At 34.7% G+C, this 23,259-nt stretch overlaps 3 protein-coding genes across 3 annotated transcripts; all 3 read right to left on the minus strand.

The window, feature by feature from the left end:
• Positions 1-1,974: 1,974 nt before the first annotated feature.
• LOC145623658 (uncharacterized) lies at positions 1,975-11,412 on the minus strand. The gene is made up of 9 exons (XM_081676503.1): positions 11,318-11,412; positions 10,752-11,003; positions 10,407-10,556; positions 10,149-10,283; positions 9,977-10,042; positions 9,164-9,214; positions 8,957-9,046; positions 3,249-3,330; positions 1,975-2,262 (listed from the first exon to the last, which is right to left on the minus strand). Exons 2-9 carry the CDS (start codon positions 10,947-10,949, stop codon positions 2,075-2,077), a joined length of 960 nt encoding a protein of 319 aa, XP_081532629.1. The 5' UTR covers positions 10,950-11,003; positions 11,318-11,412; the 3' UTR covers positions 1,975-2,074.
• Positions 11,413-13,081: 1,669 nt separating this feature from the next.
• Positions 13,082-14,538, minus strand: LOC145609791 (uncharacterized). The gene is made up of 2 exons (XM_081665235.1): positions 14,268-14,538; positions 13,082-13,675 (listed from the first exon to the last, which is right to left on the minus strand). Exons 1-2 carry the CDS (start codon positions 14,430-14,432, stop codon positions 13,145-13,147), a joined length of 696 nt encoding a protein of 231 aa, XP_081521361.1. The 5' UTR covers positions 14,433-14,538; the 3' UTR covers positions 13,082-13,144.
• A 1,098-nt stretch (positions 14,539-15,636) lies between these two features.
• Positions 15,637-22,401, minus strand: LOC145623659 (uncharacterized). Its single transcript, XM_081676504.1, has 5 exons — positions 22,066-22,401; positions 20,102-21,035; positions 19,701-19,796; positions 19,473-19,609; positions 15,637-16,257 (listed from the first exon to the last, which is right to left on the minus strand). The coding sequence occupies exons 1-5, from the start codon at positions 22,305-22,307 to the stop codon at positions 16,071-16,073; spliced, it is 1,596 nt and encodes a 531-aa protein (XP_081532630.1). The 5' UTR covers positions 22,308-22,401; the 3' UTR covers positions 15,637-16,070.
• Positions 22,402-23,259: the final 858 nt, after the last annotated feature.

Genomic DNA, 23,259 nt, shown 5'->3' on the forward strand with positions numbered 1-23,259 from the left:
TTTAGATTATGGAGTATATATTACCATCAAGAGCAATGGATTCAGAAAGTAAGTTTACTTTGTAAACTAGTTGTTGGCCCGGGCGATGCCCCGACAATCAAAATTTTATAAATTTGATCAAAATTAATTAAAAAGAGTTAATATAAAACAATATTAATAAGTGCATGAATATAATAGTCTATATTATTATCTTTCATTTATATATACTTGTATAAGATATGTCTCATTTAAATATAGAGGTTATATATATGAAAAGTTTTTAAAGTAAATTAGACATTATTATAGAGATTAAAGTCACACCAATGAAGAGTTTTTAATGTAAATTGAACATTATTATAGAGAATTAAAGTCACGCCAATGAAGAGTTTTTCAAAGTGACTACATTACTACAATTATTCAATGTGGGAGAGAGAATGATAAACACGCATAGGAAGACACATGAACAAATGGTGGGGCCAACTCATAATTAAGGGCGACACATGGCATTGCCATGTTGTTCCCTTGAGTTTTAATAATATTATAGATAATAACAAGTCTAACCTTCCGACTGGGCTACACAAGAGTTTGACAAGCCAGTAATTAAACGCGGAATGGAGTAGGAGCTTGGGAAGCCCATTAATAAATATAATTATGATTATTACAAAGTAATATATTCAACTTTTTACTAATTATAACATGATAACTTATTTTGCTTGCTTAATGAGAAAATTTGTAAATTGCAGCAATTTAAAGTTCGTATTTTGCAAATTGTAGTCATTTTAAAAAAAATTGCAATTTGCAGCCCAAAAGTTCATAGAATTTGTAAATTGCAGTCCGATTCAACTTTTTTATCGGTTTACATATCGAAAAATCATCAGTAAAAGTTTTAGGGGCCATTTTAGCTCTTAAGGGTCCAAATTGAGCTCACAATTAGCAAAAAAATAACCTATGTGTCTCATTTGTACAATTTTCCATAAATCGATACATTTTTGTTACGCAAAACAAGACACTAACATTATTTTGCTAATTCCGAGCTCAATTCGGACTTCTAAGGGCTAAAATGTCTCCTAAATCCTTAATCGGAAATTTTTCGACTTGTAAACCGATGAAATAGTTAAAATCGGGTTGCAATTTACAACTTTTTATTTTTTAAAATGGCTACAATTTGCAAAATACGAACTTCAAATGGGTGTAATTTGTAAATTTTCCTGCTTAATGTATGTATACTACATTGAAGCTTCTCGAGACAAACACAAATAGGTCATTAAATTAACAGACTAGGCTGAGTATCATACGTTGATTTTGGATTTGTAACGTGTGATAACAACTAAATTCTAGGTACTTCTGCTAGCAAACATACATATCTATAGAAACTAACCCATCATATCCAACAAGACTAAGAACAGGTACACATCGATGTAATAACAAAGAAGAAAAATCAAACACTTGAAAATGTAACAAACTCAAAAATGTGATAAAAATATAGGTGTTAAAATACAATCTACTGTAGTTTTTATATTCATGTTAGACATCTAATAGATGGAATCAGGAAACTCTTCTAACTCACTTTTACCTTTTACATGTTCTGTGTGCTTAGCTTATTCATCTTTACTACGGAGTATCATACTGACAAAGTGATTAGGGGCCGTATCTTCCTTTGGAACTGGTACTGGTTTCCTCCTCACCATGAATTTGACTCGCTGAGCAGGACCAGCAAGGTAGGTTGCTGCTTACCATTATCTGAACTTTCGATTTTGCTCAACTCGTCATCTTCACCTAATTTACTCATTGTCGTCAACAAATCTGAAAGTTTAAGTTTCTTCATAATTCACATCATTTGCTATCTCATCACTGTCATCATCACGAAATATTCACACAAAATATTGATTTAAAAAGGGAATCATTATCCTCTTTGTTCATCAACTTTTCCTTAACTTTATCCTTAACGCCTCAAGCATTGTACAAATTCTATCCAGCGTTCAGCACAAGCTATCATAGATGCAAGAAACAGCCAATAAAAATGAATTTGAAAGACAACTAGTTTTGAATCTGTAAAATACAGCAATCTGGTGCAAACTGTCCTGTGTTCTTGTGCTTAATCACTGTCTTCACTGTCATATTGACAAAGTGACTGGAGTACACCATTAGAGGTTGTGCTTTCATGCGGATTAGTAACTTCCTTGTTCAAAGATTCTGTGTTGTCTGGTTTTTGAACTGGTTTCTTCTTCACCAAGAATCTGACTGATGAAGTCTGCAAGGTGGGTTGTTTACTATCTGAAGGTTCTGCTAAACATAAATGAAAAACAACTCAATCAGCACAGATAAAGCTTCTAGAATGATTTATCACTGAAAAATGTGGAACATGGTATCAGATAATGAAGTTCAAACTTGCTGCTTCACATTCTATTCTTTTTATTTTTTATTATTATTTTTTTTAAGACCGGGAGGCCCGAGGTGTTGATATAACAGGAAGCACTAGGTTGGTGTCAGGTTATGACAACCACTTCGTACAATGACAAACCAACAAGGCTTGTCCATTGACAAACCTATATAGCTTTTTCTGTTTTCTTAAGTTGGCATCATTATCCTTCAAAAGATACACCACAATAAACTTCCAGATCATTTAAGAATTCTTACCAACTAATCCAATCAGCATTATTCAGTTCATAACAAGATAGTCCTAAATTGTCCTGAAGAGGAGAACTTTCAAAACCCTTATATTGGCAAGATCAAGCTATGTTACTCGGACTCTTCATTTTACCTCACGTACCCGTGTCGGACCCTCGACACTTGGACATGGGTGGGACACTTGGACATGGGTGGGACACTTGGGCACTTCATTTTAGTTCAAAATCATTGAATTTTTTTAAAAAATAGCCGGGTCGGACACTTGGACACGTATCCGTGTCGGACATGGGTACCCGAGTCCAAGTGACATAGAGATCAAGTTATATTATTGGGCTGTAAGGATTATTCAATTTACTATAACATAGTGGCTGCATACGATGACTTGTGAATGAGAGTCATGCAGATGATAGTAGAAATTACAATTATACATTGTTGCCTTTTTTTTGTGATCAATGCCATTTTGTGCTATATTTTCCTTCCCATTTTGCCACACCTCTAAAAGCATAACATTTTGTTGCCTTAATTGCATTTCTTACACTGTATATCTAAAACATGAAGAGCAAAATAATACTCCCTCTATTTCTGACAATTGCTGTAATTCAAAGAAGAGGATGAACCGATGAAGTAATAATATACTATACCTTTGTTACTCGAATCTTCAGATATATTACTCTTTGTCAACACATCTGTAGGTTTACTAGCATCATCTGAAAGTTTTTGTCTCTGCATCACAATAGACCAAGAATCATGTCAATAGCCTGATTCTCACAAATCACAAGCATAGATCAAGTACACCAAGATAGAGATGTAAAAGTTCAACATTCAAATAATTCATACTCTGATTTCCACATTAGCAGAGAACACTCTCACAACCTCTATAAAAAGAGGGGAAATTGGCAATTGTTAAAACAAAAAAGAAGCACTCTTAATCTTCTGGATTGATTGAAATCGGTCAGTTACCATCTCAGAAATACGTCCTCATGGGTATTTAGTATTTCAACACAACACTTAAGACAAAGATTTATTCTTAGTAAGCACAAAGATAAGATTATTAACCTAATCCCAAATAAGTCTAAATTTTTTTATTCTTAGTGTCCATGGAGGCTTTGGGTATGGGCAGAGGGACGCCGGTGGTGAAGCTATTATGGATTTTGCCCAATCATATGATTTAATTTTGGCTAATACTTGGTTTAAGAAGAGGGATTCACACTTGATAACTTTTCGGAATGGAGCAAATGCAACTCAAATAGACTTCCTGCTCACAAGGAGCATAGATAGACAAAGTTGCATAAACTGTAAGGTTATCCCAGGGGAGAGTGTGGTCACCCAACACCGGCTATTGGTAATGACTATTCGTCTGAAAGAGAAGGCGAAGAAAAAAAGTTAGACAAGAAGAACCAAGGATAAGATGGTGGACCCTAAGGGATGCAAAAGCTAAGGTTTTTACAGAAAAGGTAATTGAAGAAGCGGATTGGGATGGAGAGGTGGATCCGGACAAGACTTGGTTACGAATGAAGAACTGTTTCCTAAGAGTGGCCAAAGAGGTCTTAGGGGAAGTAAGGGGAAGAACTTCGGTACAGAGAGATACTTCGTGGTGGAATGAAGAGGTGAAAGCAGTAACTAAGCAAAAAAGGGAATGCTATCAAGCCTTAGGAAAATGTAGGAGTGATGAAACCTTTGCAGCGTATAAGGAGGCTAAGAGTAAGGCAAAGGCAGCTGTTCGCCAAGCAAAAGAAAAGGCATATCAGGAGGTTTATGAAAAGCTTGATTCCAAGGAGGGAGAAAGGATCATTTATAAGATGGCAAAGAGAAGACAAGAGGCAAGGAAGGATATTGGCATGGTGAAGTGTGTCAAAGATAAGAACCAAATGGTCCTAGTGCAAGAGGAGGGCATCAAGGACAGGTGGAAGGGGTACTTCGATGAATTATTTAATGGAAGTAATGGAGTTGTGATAGGAGATACCTCTATGAGTGATGAAGAAATCAACATGGAGTATGTGCGAAGGATTAGGAGAGTAGAGGTGGAGATTGCACTGAGGAAGATGAAACCTAAGAAGGCGGTTGGCCCTGATGGGGTACCGATAGAGGTGTGGAGGTGTTTGGGTAAGATTGGTATTGATTGGTTAACAAACCTTTTCAACAAGATATGGACGGCTACAAGGATCCCACAAGATTGGAGGAAGAGCACCTTGGTCCCGGTTTATAAAAACAAAGGAGACGCTCAAGATTGTTCTAACTATCGAGGAATTAAGCTTATGAGCCATACTATGAAGTTGTGGGAAAGGGTGATTGAACAAAGGTTGAGGGCATGCACAAGCATTTCAGATAACCAATTTGGTTTTATGCCTGGGAGATCTACTATGGAGGCAATCCATTTGATAAGACAAATGATGGAGTTTTATAGGGTAAAGAAGAAAGATCTTCATATGGTCTTTATTGATTTAGAGAAGGCATATGACAAGGTGCCAAGAGAGATACTTTGGTGGGCAATGTTGAAGAAAGGTATCCCACGAAGGTATGTAGACCTAGTTAAGGATATGTATCGGGATGTGTCAACAAATGTGAGGACATGCGGAGGGTTGACAAAAGATTTCCCTATTACAATCGGATTGCATCAAGGGTCTGCATTAAGCCCTTTTCTTTTTGCAACGGTTCTAGATGAATTAACTAGACCAATTCAAGATGAGGTTCCATGGTGTATGCTGTTCGCAGATGATATCGTTTTGGTGGATGAGACTAAGGATGGGGTTAATGTCAAGTTGGAGCAATGGAGGCAAAGGTTGGAATCTAGAGGGTTTAAGCTAAGTCGGAGTAAGACTGAATATTTGGTATGTCGTTTTGGCACTCAGAGGGGGACAAGCAATGAAGTGGTGAGTTTGGATGGAAAGGATTTGACCATGAGTGAATGTTTTAAGTACCTAGGGTCGATCATCCAGAAGAATGGTGACATTGATCAAGACGTGACCCACAGGATTAAGTCAGGGTGGCTTAAATGGAGAGCGGCCACGGGAGTGTTATGCGACCGCAGCATTCCCTTAAAGTTGAAGGGAAAATTCTACAGGACTGCCATAAGACCAGTGTTGCTCTATGGTACAGAATGTTGGGCTTCTAAGAAAGAGCATATTAAAAAGATGGAGGTTACGGAAATGCGCATGTTAAGGTGGATGTGTGGAAACACTTTAAGAGATAGAATCAGAAATGAGGTTATTCGCAAGAAAGTAGGTGTGGCGGGCATTGTAGATAAATTAAGGGAAAATCGTCTGCGTTGGTTTGGACATGTAAGACGGAGACCCGAGGGTGCACCGGTGCGAAGAGTGGAAGAGTGGGACCATGGAGGGATTAAACGAGGAAGAGGGAGACCAAAGATGACTTGGTTGGAAGGAGTGAGGAAGGATATGAAGTGCATGGATTTACGTGAGGATGAAGTTTTGGATCGTAAGGGATGGAGGAGAAAGATTTATGTTGATGACTACACGGAATAATCAAATTTGGTTCATGTTAGCCGACCCCACTTTTGGGATTAAGGCTTTGATTGATTGATTGATTGATTGATTAGTTGGTGACCGTTGCATCTCATCAGTGAGGTGCACCCCTAGTTCACAACAATATCCAACCTTAGATCATCTTTTCCCTTAATTTAGAAATCCTAATTTGTCAATGTAAACTCTTAGATTATGCGACTGTTGTAAACCTTGCACTTCTGCCTCTCACCTCACACTTTGAGCATCAAATTTGAGGGCATACCTTGCAACTTTTGAAACTAAAATTCCATTGCACAGGCTTCCAAACAGAAGAGCTGAAGGAGCTACGTATAAACTAAAGCAGGATAACACCACAAACATATACAGAAGACCCAACAACACAATACATAAAATAAATCACACAATAATCAGCAACAGAAATGATTTACCCACAATCCCCTTCTAATATATAGAGTATCTATAACAATCAGGTAACATAACTTCTCTGCTTCAACAATTATCCAAGCTTACACTATTGTGCTTACGAGACTAAACACTCAATATCATAGCTTCAGATAGCCCAATAATGTAACTTTAAAACACTAAACCCTTTTGATGCAACAACTCGACATAGAACTGTGAATGATCACAAGGATCCCATTCACTATTTAAATTCAATAAGAATAAGTATACTAATTCACACAAATGTCCCTATGCTCCAAGAATGAATTTCAGCACCATACACAGGCTTCATTATTAGATAACTTACAGTACTTGTACGCATGACCAACATAATTCATCCAGTAGGGGTTTCAACCTGTGACCTTAGGTTCTTTTGCTACCAATTGCAATTCTTACAGGTAGGAATGACCAAGTTAATGACTTGTTCTAATATAAGCAGGAAGTTGCAATGTAAGCAATAGATGTAGTGAGATGACGACCTTAGAAATCCACAATTCCTCGTCATACTATAGAACAAAAACTAATAAAATAATTGACAAACAGTTATTGGAGCCAGCGTATTACATGTGAAGAGGCAGATAGCAGTGATAGCACACAATCAAGAACCAGAAATAGTACAACTGCAGTACTGAACCTTAGAGCCTATTATGTTCAAACTCAGAAATAGGTGTCAGGTGTCACACTTGGTTGGGTATGGATCTAGAGTTGGGCATGAAAGTTTCAAAAATAAAGACAAGGATACATTTCAGTGTCCAAAATTATTGATATGGACTCCAGGAGATAGCAATTGCTAAACTTTAACACTTAGAAGGAAAAACAAAGTATTTTCAATGTTAATGCTCTGTGCTTAACATTATGTTCTCCTTTAAACAAAGACAAGTATTAAAACAAGATTCAATCCTTCTTATATGTGAAATTAGTTAATCTTATGAGAAATTACACAAATTTAATTTTCCAATCAAAGTTTGTAAATTGTAAAAGAAAAAAAAAAGTTAATTTAACGGCTTACATGAGAAGTTGTAGTAGCTTATCATAAGTTAAAGAGTACACAGCCTTAGTTTTAAAAGGCATGAAGCACACCAAGGTGCAAAAATACTTGGAGCCTAGGCACAAGGAGAAGGCGTGCACCTTTTGTAGGTGAAGCGCACTAAATTTACATTCAAAAATATCAATTAATTTCTACTTCCTCGGATTTTTTATTTATTTTTTACTTCCAACACTTCTCGTTTCACACTTGCCATTACATTATTTCATTCCCTAATTAATTTGATTACAAATATGTAAAAAAACATTAAAATATGATATTATAAAAGTATAAATCGAGACAAACTAACAAGACACCACAACTAAATTTATCCTAAACTATAAATTATTACAGCTAGTAAAAGTGGAGTATATGAATATTGCAAAACTCAAAGTGTTGCAAGTAAAAAAAAAAAAGAGGAAGTATTAAATTCTAAAAAAAGAATTATGACAAACAGTAAAAGGGCCTGCGACAGCTAGGGTTCTTCAAATGGAATTGGGGGATACGGGGTTTCACTCTACTCTAGTATTAAGGATTTAATCATTTAAGGTAAATATGACCGTTGCAAAGTCACAAGGTAATTTACACGAAGTATTTTACAAAAATATCTTACACATCAGCTACTGACCTTACAACATATGGTGCAAAGGCAAAAAAGCTTTGCAGCCTTGAAAAAAGCTCATAGGCATGTGCCTTTTGTAGGTCATTGCACTTGGCAGAGCTAAGGTGCCTGCTCTCGTGCCTGACTACGGCTTGTGCCTAGGCAAGCTTCTATTCACCTTACCTACTTTGAGTCTTTGACCAATTTTAGCTATTTATACATAATAAAAAATAAAGTCTTGAGGGTACTTGTTGAAATCGTCTTAATGGATAGTTTGTTAATTTTCAATTGTTATAATTTATATTTGTTGATAACTAAAGATATTATTGGTCAAAAATTCAAAATTCTGCATCGGCATATGGAGCACTTAAATAAAAAACAGAAAGAGTCATACACCCTCAAGTAAAGGCATTGGTATTTTACTAACTAAATATAATCTATTAATTATTACCTTTCTTTTGGATCCATCATCTCCTTTTCACACCGACTTTTCCATCAAATTAAACATACAAATACCCTACTAACCCATTACATCTAATTTTTTATTAAAATAACAATAAAAAAAAAAATAAAAAAAAAAAAAAAAAAAAAAAACCAAAACACAATATCTTCAATAAACACTACACAATAGTACTTATTGAGCTAATGTGGCCAGAGTGAGTAGCACATAATTGCGTTTCGAAAGAAAGAGGCAAACACCGCAATGAGACATCAGTAAGACCAGCTGAAAAGCATCAGCATCACAAAGAGACCACATAATAGTTCTGTTTATACTATGACTAAAATTAAACCACACCATACCTTCACAGAGTTCACACTGTCATTTGCTATCTCATCATTGTCATCATCCCACTCTTCATCATCAATCCTTCGCACATACTGTTTGGGCCCCTGGAAAAGATAATACAGAAGAAAAAAATAATGAAAATTTTAGTTACAAAATGAAAAAAGAACATGTATTAAAGGTCAAAGGACGAGGCATAGAGAGTTATCAATTCCTATACTGACATTGAATATTGATTTGATAAGGGCCTCATCTTCTTCATCCAACTTCCTTTCCTGTAGCATAATTCAACTTGGTCAGCCCACTACTTAACAAACAAGTGAAAAAAAGGGGGTTGTAACATCAACAGAGCAAGGTAAACATAGACAAAGCAATTCAGATACATATTTCCTAACCAGTGAGCAAGTTAACTTCAAGACAGATACAAATGACAGAAACATGAACAAGATATACAAGTATCATCACAACTCCACAAGAATGTGTGACTTCTAAGTACTTTACAATTGGCTTCATCTCAGTTCAAGAATAAGCATGCATGCATTCATCATATAAATAGGTTCACTTAGCATATACACTGGTATGATTATAGTGCATTAACGAATGATTTATAACATGTTAAAACAATAACAACTATAATACCATGGGACAATCGACCAACATCAGCTCTGATTTGTTTCCGGTATCAACTACCTATATTAGAACTCGGAAATCTAACAGAAAAAGGATAGCAAATACATGAAGCATAATATACTAGTATATGCTTGCTTAACTTACTTAAGTCTCTCTAAAATAAGAAGCTCCATCTTAATACCAATAAACATTCTAATGCATTAACAGGAAAAGAATTCTAAATTAAAAAGGTCACCCCTTAGTTTGGAAGACTGGTGTATTTTGAGAAAACTCAAAAATACAGAGTAATATCACTATCAATTTATTTGAAATGTCACAATATATACAAACTTGAAACAAATAAATGCATACGGTCCCCTGTATTTAGTATGACTAACCAAATCCAAAGCAACAGCATTTAGTTATACCTTGTCCTCACCCGTCCGCTGCAAGGCCTCTAGCATTGCATCTACACTGACTGTTGCATGCCTTGACTGAAAAGAACACAGTAAAGATTAACATAAACAAACTTAAAATAGACATCTGTTGTAGAGAACATACAATATAACCAAATATTAAATTCTAACACAAGTGAAGTACCCTCATAGACTTCATTTCATCAAGGGTTGCCAGTATATCCATTTCACGTTTTGAGTCCAAAGTTCTATTCTCTAAAGATTTCATGGCATCTCCCATTTCTTCAGAATCTCGTTTCATTTTCTCCTTCTCAATTTCCTGAAGCCAACAAAAATTACATAATCTAAATCAGTATCAAACAACACACATTCCAAAAACTCTCAGAATTCAAATATCATTTTACAAAGCTCAAGCAAAACAATGGACATCAGCATAACTCACCTCATCTTTATCCCGCCAAGGTTCAAAATTCCGTGTGGCACCCGCCTCAACCACATAATCTGAGTTTTGTGGGTCAGTTTTCATTGCCAGCTCAGCCGAACACTTTGTACATTTGAAGTAAAATCGAAAAACTTGGATGCCCAAGTATGTCTGAATAGTTTAGAATGAAACTCCAGGTTAGAGAATCACATCAACTCTACTTGTAATGCAATTTATCATAAAATAAAATAAGCTATACCCATCAAATCAAACACCAACATAAACCTACAAGTATCATGAAATACAACTAAATCAACCAAATTCCAACACACAAGTTAGGTTTACAAGTTGAAGGATATAGGATACCTCGCCGATGACATCTTCTTTCCTCGAATTGAACTTGGTTCCTTTATAGATGTAGTTACCACACGTATTGCAGCGAATAGACATTGGCAACATCATTCGAACTTTGATTTGCTGATTCTTGGGCTGCCTTCGTCTCGGAATTTTGGCGGGATCAAAATCAGGTGGATAGTATTTGTTTAACACTTTCCTTTCTCCCATCTTTCTCTACTGTTTTCAATTCAGTATTCTACTTCGCCTTCTTCAATAAGAATTCTACCAAAAATTTATAAGAAAATCCACATTAAAGGGTTGGGCAATACATTATAGGGTTTTGCAATACATTGGCAACCAAATTTGATTCAATTATCAAACAAATCGCATAATTTCAGGGGTATGTGATTCAATTATCAAACAAATCACATAATTTCAGGGGTATGTGATTCAATTATCAAACAAATCACAAAATTTATAATCGCAGGTTAGTATTTAGAACCAATACTTCAGATTTCCGACAGTTAAATTAGATGAAAGATGAACCCTAGATTGTGAAATTGGTTTGATGATTACTAAAAGAAACAACAACTTACCTCAGAGGTTGCTGAGAACAAACAAATAGTTTGTAATGGAGAACGTCAAGTGCGATATTGAGTGCGCTTCTATGGAGAAGGAGGAGAGAGACGAGCAAATCAATGCTTTTTTTTTTTGTTTTGTTATTTATAGCCTTATAGGTAAGAAAAAAAGAAAAAACTTGAGAAAGGAAATTCCTAATCCAAAACAATCTTTTGAAAGGGGTGCAACACGAGTAATTCTCAAGATGTCACCTATCTAAAACACGAGTAATCCGGTGTATTAGTGTTGGTATGACTGCACCCGATGAGCAATTTAATGGGTTGGAGCCCTCATTAATAAAAGTAAAATAGTAAATATGATAGGTGACCGTGACCCGACTCACCCAACTAAAATTTAAATGTGATCAATCGTGACTCTTTAAGAATTGATCCCTGACTCGAGCCATTAAACAAGTTTATTGACAATATCCAATATGTTTTGTATTTTTATCTATTGTAAATTTCAAATTTGCAATACTTGTTTTATTCGTTCGTTTTTAATTTTATCGAAACTATTTGGATTATACTTTAATTGAGTGGTGTAAATCCCAACCACACATAATGTATGTGAAACGCTAAACGACACCTTCATTTTACTCGGTAACGCCTGCATTTTAAAATGAATGACGAATCTACTCTTACATACAGTATACTCTATGATTTTCACCCATCCAATTCGAGAACATTCTCTCTCCTCCTAACAAACCACCATCAACCACCACTGACCAAGGGGCAAGGCCATCGTCGAAGAAAATGTTGTATTTTTGCGGACAAAGCTAGGAATGCCTATTTTTCCGAAACACGGGGTGAAAACGGCCAAAAAAATTGAAACTCAAACGGTTATACGAATTCCAAGGTCGTTTTGTGAGAACACCAAGAAATTTCGTAGAATCGTGAGGGTGAACGAAATTTTTAGGCAGTTCTATCATGGTGATTCAAAATTTTTAAATAATTTCCGAAAATTTGAAGAGCAACTCATATTTCGACATTTTAGTAGTGAATTTTGAGTTTAACAATGTTTTAAATTGATCTCTTGTTCACTACCTAGTACTTACTATAGTACTATATACTTAGAAAAGACTATCCATAGGCCAAATTATGCCCAGAAATAGGTTTTTCAAGAGGTAGTTTTCGTTTTTGATGAATTTGAACCTTAATTAATCATTGCTTGTTAAGTATTTGATGTGAATGATTTATGTGTAATATACTCCACTTGTTCTTAATTGTTTCATGTAAATTTAAATTCGTTGATTACATTAGAAAGCCTTAAATCTATATAAACCCTAATTGTACTTGAAATTGCAATGGAAGAATTGGCCGATTATTAATTGAATCATTATGTAATAGGTTTAATAGACTATGTTCCATGTTAATATTCTTCATATATTCACATATTAATATATTAATTGGTTTAGCTATTTTAATCTGAATCACTAGAACCCTAATTCTTGAATAAACGTTGAATTTTTTATAATTTGCGGATTGATTGAAAATTCATGGTATTCATGATATTCTTGCAATTTTGGGGAATTGATTGACAACTAATACACAACCTTCAGTTTCATACAACCTCCAATAGAAATACATTGGTCGATCAAGAACTTAGCATTCATCAAATGCTATCGAGCTAAAAGAGAAACTAAACAATAAAAAATCAACGTGACATTTTATTATTATAAATATACATTGAGCTTAATCTTACAAAAAGCTATCAAAATAATTCGTAACATATATTAAGAGATAGATGATGTATATATTATATTTTATATAGTACTTGATAACCCAAGGAAATATGAAACTCCATATTCAAGTAGACTCATCAATAACACTAGATTTGGTACTCATTGTTAGACCATGCAATTTAGTAGCATAATCTAGCCCATACAAAATCCATACCATGACCAAGGAAGAAATGAGCACAAACACAGGACCAATCAACCACAACAACAAAGGCAGACTAATGCACAACATTCTACTCCCTACAACTCCCATTAGAAACCCTCTTTCCAACACTCTCTTTGTATGCCCACGGCTCAACAACTCGCCTGACGCGTTGATCAAGAAGTTAGCATCCACCAAGTAGCTGATGGCTATTGAGCTGCACAGGAAACTGGTCAATAAGAACACCAATGCTGAACCATACTTGAGGACAACGATCCGGCCTGTTTGGGACCCGAAAAATTGAGTCGTAGCCAAAAGGTCACTGGCCTTGTACGCGTTGTTGGCTAATGCTGCTAGTGCAGTGGTTATTAGCATGGTTATGGTTGCTGTTAGTATTGACTCCATTAGAGTGTTCCTTAGGCTTTGAACTGCTAGTACCTCTTTCTTGTCATCACCCTGTTACATTTACATTGTGCATCCAAAAAAGTTAAAGTTATTTTTATCAACCCTTCCAACTTTTATGAATTTGTTACAAACTTAGAAAACTAGCTCTTTGAAACAGACTCACACTAAACCTTCTCTTTTGCCTATCCTGAATTAGTTATCATGTCGTCACACATCACATAATTAAAATTTATGTCACACTACAAATGACCTTTATATTATAATATTTGTGTATTTCCATCCTTCGATCAATTTAACTTAATTTTATAAACGCGAGTCAAGCTAGAAAATCTAACAAAAATCATTACTACTGTAAGAAAGGTACTTGGTAATAATTTTTACCAGCCATCCTAAAGGGCCTAAACTACTTAAAAAATTTAATAATTTGTAATAAAGATAGAACTACATATATTAGATATATATCTCCAAACATATGGATTTTACTTTAAATAGATCAAATTAAGGTGTAACAATATATATATATATATATATATATATATATATATATATATATATATATATATATATATATATATATATATATATGATTAAAACTATATATATTATAGAGTTTATTTAATTAATTGAGGGAAAGAAATATTACCGGTTTGATACCTTGAAGCCATTCCCTCCTCTTGAGAGTGTTGATTCCAATGGTGGTAAGAGAAGGATTGTGCTTGAAATTGTGCCAAAGAAAAACATGATATCCCACACTCAAAAACAAACTTAAAGGAACTAATGTTGTATCCAAATAATTTGTCACTGCCATTAAATTGATTGAATCTTTTGAAGCTTTAAATTGGGAAACTAAAACTTGTTAGAGGAAATTAAGATTGATAACTAATCATAAAATTCCCCTCAAAAAATAAGTGGTTTTAAAGTTTGGTAAGGTGACTACTAATAAGGAAAAGTTGTGTCCTAGTCATGAAAGCAAATTAGAAGCTTTTCTTAATTGGAAACCAATAACTCAATTGGTAAATGACACATTGTGGAGCCCACATGAATTAAGAAAGATTAGTAACTGAAGCACTATTATTTGTTCACATTTTTTTTTTATTTAATTAAAGCTTTTTAATGATAAGATAATATTGTAGATATATATATATATATATATATATATATATATATATATATATATATATATATATATATATATATATGTATGTATGTGTCAATGAAATATTATAGGTATAAAATGGGAGATGGAATGCTGAGCATGCCAAAATTAGGCCATTTTGCCACCTTTGGTAATTGATAGTTGAGCCAATTAGGTTCATGATCAGCGTATAAATGCATGATGATTTACTTCATACGTATCTTGTGAAAAAATGTAAATGACAACGAATTTAGTTGGTTAATGAAGTATGAAAATCTGCCAATATCTGGTGTCCAATACATGAGATTAATATTGTCTTACATTATTTGTTCTTTTTGCCTCTTTCTGTACCAGAATTAAAGAGAAATAAATCTTGTGAAATTTGTTATTACAACTATCAAATGACCATCAATATAATCTAATGACATATCTTATTTTAAATAGATAATTAGTATGAATTTAGCATTATGATTTTATACCAGATTTAAAATAAATTTCTAAATAAAAATAAATAAATAAGCTTAAAATATAATAAGAAACATGAGCATCTGTTATGAGTGTCAATAGTCTTTTTTGACAGAGCACACTACTATTTATGCTTAAACTATATTTCACATGTATTACCCAAGAAAATCAAAAAGGAGGCTAATTTTCACATGATATGTACCAAGATAATAATGGATTAGGGAGAAAAGTTCACAAATATAAGGACACTGCCAATTGCTAACCAAAAATAGAGCATCAGAGGTCATCAATGATCATCGATGAAGGAAGAGTAGTGAGATGCACTCTCCAGTCTATATGCACACTTTCATTGGATTGGGAAGGGACATCGAAGCAACAATGGCCAAAGATCAAGAAGGAAACAAAGCTTAAGAGAGCAAGAAAGGGGCCAAGAGTTAAACGATGGTATTCGCTTTTATAATGTACATACAAATGTGCAATCAAGTTATAACAGCCGACCTCAATGGCTCAATGCATTCAAGAACAGATTATAGTTTCTTACAGAGCACTATTGTTGGTAGGCTGTCTAACTTTCACATTAGAGTAGAAAATCATGCATGCTTGAACACCAAGCTCGAGGAACAAATACACAAGTCGGCTTGTTCTTTTCATAGCTAAGTTACAGTAATGAGTAATGACATGGTTTTACAAGAAAGCTTCCCCATTTCCCCCCTAATGCTTATGCTAAGCTGTTCTTCCGCATATATACAGAAACACAAAATCATGGATCAGTGAACGTTCTCCCCATTTCAGTATGGATGAGTCAAAATTATGGTGCAGCGGTTATAGAACTTGCTGCTGCTCCATCTATTCTCGCTTGTCCTCCTCCAGTTCCTCCCTAACCCCAACAAACACGTGATCAGTGGAGCCTGAAACTTTTCTCTCTTTCCTTTCGATCATGCTAGCCATATCAGCAGCAACCTTGACTCCACTGCTTGTAAGTGAGACACCCTCTTCGTCTAGGTCATCACCAGACTCTTCCAAATAGGCATACCTAAAAGCAAAAGAAAGTATTAGATTTGATATTTAGATGCATGATTCATGACACCTTCCTAAGACAGGAACCATAATGGGTGATAATATAGAGATAGCATACTACGGGCAACCAAATTGCAATAAGCATAATAATCTAATAATGTCCTGAAAAAGAACAAAGAACAAACAATGAGAGACTCATCACAGAATCATAAACAAACATTATTCAGCTTGCAGCTTCGGACATGGAATTACGAAATCAAACTTCCATATTGCACAAAAGTACAAACACAAATAACTAAAGTAGAAAATCAATTAATTGCTGCTTACTATGTTTCTACACCAAAAGGACCATTGGATGAAGGCACAAGATTCCAGGATCAATGAAAAAGGAAACTATAAAGGCAGCAACTTTAATCAATTCGTCAAATACTTAAGTCTTAGGCTCATATCATAAGTTATATGAGCAGTGGAGCAAGCTTGACAAAAGTAAGATCAGCCTCAATTTCTATAGCTTCCAAGCAAATTTGAGGGGTTACCATTATCTTTCATACCCTCCATCCAACATATTTCCTCCACTGCCCTAACATTGCACCAATAAGACTTTTGATGCTATTCACAAACTTCTCTTCAATTACATTATTGTAATATACTACCTGTGTTTCTCAATATTTACAACAAATGAGTTTGCACGGACTCTTAAGCAAAATTTGTTTGCGAGTGTTAAATGGAAAAAGAACAATAGAGATGCATGTGATGTGGAGAGAGAAAAAGAACAATGACAACTTAAAAAGGATAGAAAACATTTGTTGCAAATAACATGAAACATCCATTTTTGGCAAATGTTGCAAATAATATGAAACAGGGGTTAAAAATCAATCAATCAACCAAAGCCTTAATCCCATACGTGGAAACGGAGGTAGTATATATTCAAATTATGTAGGGTCTTATTAAATTTGTCTTAGTATGTCTAAATATCTAATCTAGTTTTTATAATGTTTACTCATATATAATTAAGAGAAAAAATTTTAAGATTGGAAAATGTTCACTAAGATGCATAAATCCCCCTATGTTGCAATATTTGGGATCCACACTAAAAAATTAAAATACCCTTACTATACTTAGTTATCTTCTTCTAATTCTATCTATATCACTTCAATAAGGTAAGTTTAATGATGTAAGCACAATCAATTTCTGTTTCGTAAAATGAATTTTTTATTTTTTTTTATTTTTTGGGACAAACTAAAAAAGTAGACATAAAATAGACACCTATGTATAACAACAAGGCAATTGCTTCAGAAGCTAAACCCATAATAAGTAGTTAAGTACTAGGAGCACAAGATTGTATCAAGCTCCCTAGCTAATCAATGTTCTTATACTTGTTGTAGCTTATCTTGATAAACTGCCAATGTCTGTCTTGTACTCTAGTAACATGAAATTCCAGTGCCATTCCTTAATCTTTATCTATTTCAGTAGAACCTAAAACCATTAAAAGGGCAATTATGAATAGCATCTGTATGATTCGAGCTTGCAGGTTGCAAAAATCAGTTCCAATATTTCTTATAGCTCATCTTATCAAAAGTGCCAATGATAATCTTGGAGTACAGGAATTCAATATCCAAGAGTTGGAGTGCAAAAGATCAATCTGTCTAAAACAAAATACTTATGTTGCTTCAGATACTAAGGAGCAAAAAATGATTGAAAAAGTAAGAATAAGAGTTTGTTGACCATACAAAGGTGGACAGCAGAAATAATACTAGTAATCAAATTGACTACTGAACCACTTATCAGAACTGGCTTGACTTATTGTGTTATTCCTGTCATCCAACTTAAAAACGCAAACTGGTAATTAATGTTGTATATGCCTCCAACTCTCTTTTTTTTAATATAAAAGAGTTAAGAGAATGAGTTAAGAAAATAAGTTTTTATATTTTAAAGGAGATAATCTTTGTTTACACTTTAAGAACCAAAATCATACAAAGATACACTCTTTGACTCTTTGTACAAAAATAGTCTTCGCGTTATTCCAACTCCTAAGCCTTAAGGATATGACATGAATAAACTAAAAAACCCTTCATGACAGTTTATTCATTATCAGTTTCTCAAAGGCTTCATTACATGGTTTAGTATTTAGAAAGGCTAAAGCATAAGCATAACTATTTTAGAAAGTGACATAGTTTTCACATATCCATGATTAATTCGTATGTGGTTATTATATCCATATGTAGGAAAAATTAGGGAAATGAAAAACTCCTTATAAAATGCCGAAGATTATGGAGAGTATACACTATAGAAGGATGAAATAAGTTCCCAGATCTAGCATTCTAGCATTAGTAACTTAGTATTGAGGAAAGTAGAAGCATTCCCTCCCCCAAGTTTTACTTTCCTAGGGTATGGTAAAAGAGATGAGAGCAGAGGAGGGAAAGGTTTTACCCATTTTCTCATATTTCTTCAAAGATTCATTCCACCAATTTTGGTGGAATTGGTAGGATTATGCTCAGAATTGTAATTCAGCAATTTTATTGTTTTGCCATGGTACTATGAAGATTCCACTAGATTTGTGAATCTTTATCTGATTAACATGGTTTGCTAATATTTAAGAACAAGATCTTTGAAGCCTATATGAACTGGATTCACAGGTTTACCATTGCCAGAAGATACAATAAATTTAAAAAAGCAACCCAATCAAAACAGAAAAGCAAAGATTCAATGGCACACCTATCCGGAAAACAAATTTGCACTATAATAACAATATACAGACAGCTTGTCACCTCCTATTAAAGGAACGCTAAGTGACTAGGCTGCAGGTGAGTCTCATACATCAACAAGAGGGAAGGGGAGGGGGAGGGGGAGGAGGACAATAGCATCCAAATTTAGCTTGACATTTTATACAGGATTAGCAAAGGCCTACATATTACCTATATGTCAGCAGCAAAGAAGTAATACAAAGGAAAAGGCAGTCTTTTTACCTGATTAAATTAGTTTCTATCGTATTCGTTTCCACTATAAAAATTCAAGAAAGCCATGAGATTGAACATAATGCACAGATATCTATATGTTTCCCAACAATAAATTTTCCTTTTAGTGTATATCAACCACCCACATGCAAGCTTTGCAGAATAGAAACACCAACACTCTTTAAGTTCATAGCTAGTCTCAAGAGAGGCACCACAGTCCACAGACATTGGGAACAAATCAACAGACTACCTATATGATATAACAAGTGCTACATACCTCGTAGGGTTGCGAGAAGGAGCCCAGAGTATACATATCACAACTAAAAGAGAGTATGCAAGCAGAGCCCAAAAGGCAGGAATGATCCATGCAATCCGCCAAAGTTCGCCTAAAGGATCAGTTGCATTAAAATACAACTGCAAAAAAGCAGAAAATATCAAATAAGGTAAAGGACAATAACTTCATTATGGAAAGCACAGGAAAGAAGAACAGGTGAATATAAAGTACCTCATAACCAATCCAAGCAATTGAGAGCACTACAAATATCGCAAGGGAATTTGTAAATTTCCGGTAGAGCTCTAACTTAGCCAAGCTTCTACGAAGCTGAATTCAAGAATTAAAAAAGATAAATATAATGGCATTGCAAAATCTTACCTAATCTACAAAAATAGAAGCATCAGTATATGTGATAAAAGAAAACAGAGACAGCACATACATCCACATAATGCCTCCCCACCCACCCCCCCCCCCCCCTCCCCCCTCTCCCTCTCAACAAAAACACAGGGTGCCTATTAAGACGTTCATTTTCTAGAAGTTTTCAATTCAAAGGAATCAATTCTGTATGGAGGAGAGCATTTAAAGTTGAGATTAAAATTTACCCTAAAAAAACGAAATTATAGAAGTATTACCTGCAGCTTCTCCAAAGTGTTTGAAAGGGAGGAGAAAATCCACAAAATGAAGCACGTGTCCATAAACACAACAGGCAACACCAGAACTAACTTGGTTTTCCCAATGAAATCATTAATATTGCCCAAATGTTCATATAGTTCAAGCGCCTCAGAACCTAGAAAGTATATACCTCCAAAGAACATAACCTTCGATGTGATAGCCCCTAAAGTTGGTTTAACCACACCATATCCCATGGAAACAACCAGAAGGAGGAGTCGGGAGAGTGTCTTTTTAACAGCAGTAAAGGTTACTGCCCACAAAGTGACCCCCATTGGCCTAACACCTGTTGCATTCAGATTGGAATAGTCAAAATACCATAATGCCATTTCAAGCATACCAAGGGCAATCACTGCTGTAATGTGATAGTGCAGCTGTATAATATCTTTCCAGAACTGAACAAACCGCAGTAGCCAAGCCAGTCCTAGCAAAAGGTATGCTAAAGACATGAAACCATAAAATTTCATCAAAGGTGTCATTTTTCCAGGCAAATAACCATCCGGATTCTTCCATAACGTTCTTCCACTTATTGTTGTATCCTTTAGTGTCGGATCACAATACATAAAGTACAGATAATACATTCCTGTGCTGTTAATGTCAACAGACTGGAACTCCATCAAGGCCTTGTCGTTCTTTCCTTCAAAGAAAACCTTGATCCGTTTAGGCCATTCACGCTTTTCTGGATTAGGCTGCATTATTACCTCACCTATCTTGCAATGCCCCTCACTAGCAAGGGTTTGATTGCAACATATTGCATCGGTTTTTAGGTATGTTCCACCAATCCGTTCTCGGTCTTTCACCTCAACTATGATAGCTTCCACCGTACTAGTATATTGCTGCCATTCATTCTGCTTCTCTGCAGACTCTTTTGTCCTTGTAAATGTAACAGATTCAAATCTGGAATGCCAATAGCACATAATACCAAACCAAGTATCAGTAATTCTAATATTGAGCAGCACAAAAGCCTGTCGCAACTAATGTTACCAAAAATGTAGACAATGCAAAAGCTCAGTGGATCCATCAAGGCATAAATTCCATAACAAAAGTTTCTAAGTAACAAACTTAGCTCTTTCTGTCACTAAATAGCAGGATCATTTTTATTCTAGGCCGCCTAATATGATACAGAGCAACTCATATAGTCATATCTACAATTAATAATTCAAAAATTTTCATAAATGCCTTATATGATGCTTGACTAAGAATTTAAGTAAAGACTTCTTGTGGACCATAGTATTGCAGAGAAATACAAATTAAAAATCAATGCTCTTTATTCATAACCCCTGATCATGAGCGAGACAGTATAAACTAAGCAATTCTGTAATACATTGTAGTCTCATTACTCCAAAATAAGATCATGTGGCTGCCAACTAATTTAGTAAGTATAAAAGCAATAGGGACTATAGTAATCAAATCCCGACTACATCAATGCCCTTTGAGCTCTCAACACCGAAAATGTAACTAACATAACTAGATTCTTTTATGTTACCCTCCCTTAACCATCTAAATACCCAATCCCACATTACAAATAACTGGATCATCAACACGATACACCTTCTTGGCTCCTCACTCAAATAAACAAACCTAATACAAATTCCACAAACTAGCAATCTTCATTGCAGAAATAATCTCAGGCTAAAAGCTCGCCGTTTTCAATTCTTTTCAAAAGTTTAGCAACGTCTACTATACAAATAACAAATAACAAACAACCCTTAACAAGCTCGAAAATCAACCGCAATAGATTCAACCCAATTAAGCAGCAATTCATCAACCGCCAATTAAAATCTCGAAAATCAAACAATTAAATCCAAAATTGACGGAATACAGTATCAAACAAATCATTCAAATTCATGAATAAGATGATCAAATAATCAACAACTTACAAAAACACAAATTAATTGAAAAAAAAAAAATAAAGATGAAAATATACCTAATAAAAGACCTGCCTTTGGAACTTTTTTCGGAAGAAGAAGAAGAGTGATCGGAAACCTTAGAAGCATAGAGACCTTCGCTTCCGCCATGGAAGAAGAAGGCGTTAGATTGAGGGATGAATTTTTCATTTCTGTAATCGTGAATTGAAGCTTCAACTTTTTGGATTGAATTGAAGAAGAAGAATGTAAGCCCTAAAAAAAACCCTAATTTTAGTTTAACTGGAAATTCTCTCTCCTCCATTGTTGTTGTTGATTATTCTGTTTTTCTTTTTTTCTTTTTTAATTTTAGGATGAAGAAAAAATAGGGGAAAGACGAAAGGGAAAGGGATGAACAGTGACAAGAAATGTACCAAACACGAGGTCATAAACCACGACAACCAACGACGTGGCACTCTTATATATTTTATTAAAACTTTAAATTTAGACTTTGTTCACTCCACCTTAAAAAAAAAAAAAAAAAAATTAAGTTCAGTGAAAGAAAAATATGTTCAGTTCAGTAAAAATCAGTAAATTTAAAGAAAAATATCAGTAAATTTAAAGAAAAATATTATAGAAAATCAGTAATAATAATTTCAGTTCAGCAAAAATAATTTCAATCCAATAAAATTAATTTTATTTCAATAAATATAATTAAACTATGCTCTACAATTAATGCAGGATCATGAGCATATTCCTTCCAATTCGAAGTGGAATTTAGCTTGGAAGGCTCTAGTCCCTCGTAGAATTTGTACCTTCCTTTGGTTATGCTTCCATGATTGTGTGCTTTGCAATGTTAATAAGCTAAAAAGAAACCTGATAGAGAATCCTTCTTGCGATCGATGTAATCAACACACCGATGAGACTCTCCTACATTTGCTAAGGGATTGCCCTGTTGCTAGAAAAGTACGTATGGAATTGGGTGGCACAACCCATTACCAATCCTTCTTTACTGGTGATCTTACTGCCTGATGCGCAATTTAGAAGCTTATGGTTGTTTTTGCTGAGAAATGGCCAACAACTTTTGCGACTACCCTTTACTGACAATGGAGGTGGAGGAACAATGCTATGTTTGAAAGTCTTGAGGCAATACCTGCTGACATTGGATCTTTCTTGCGCAACAAAAGGTCTTCCGGTTTCTGGAGAACATGACTCAAACCAGCCTTGCTCTAAGACTTGAGGCTTGAAGAAAGAAACTCTCATAAGATGGATTGCAC

This window comes from Chenopodium album, chromosome 3 (assembly GCF_948465745.1).
Source record: "Chenopodium album chromosome 3, dcCheAlbu1.1, whole genome shotgun sequence".
NCBI classification, from domain to species: Eukaryota; Viridiplantae; Streptophyta; class Magnoliopsida; order Caryophyllales; family Amaranthaceae; genus Chenopodium; species Chenopodium album.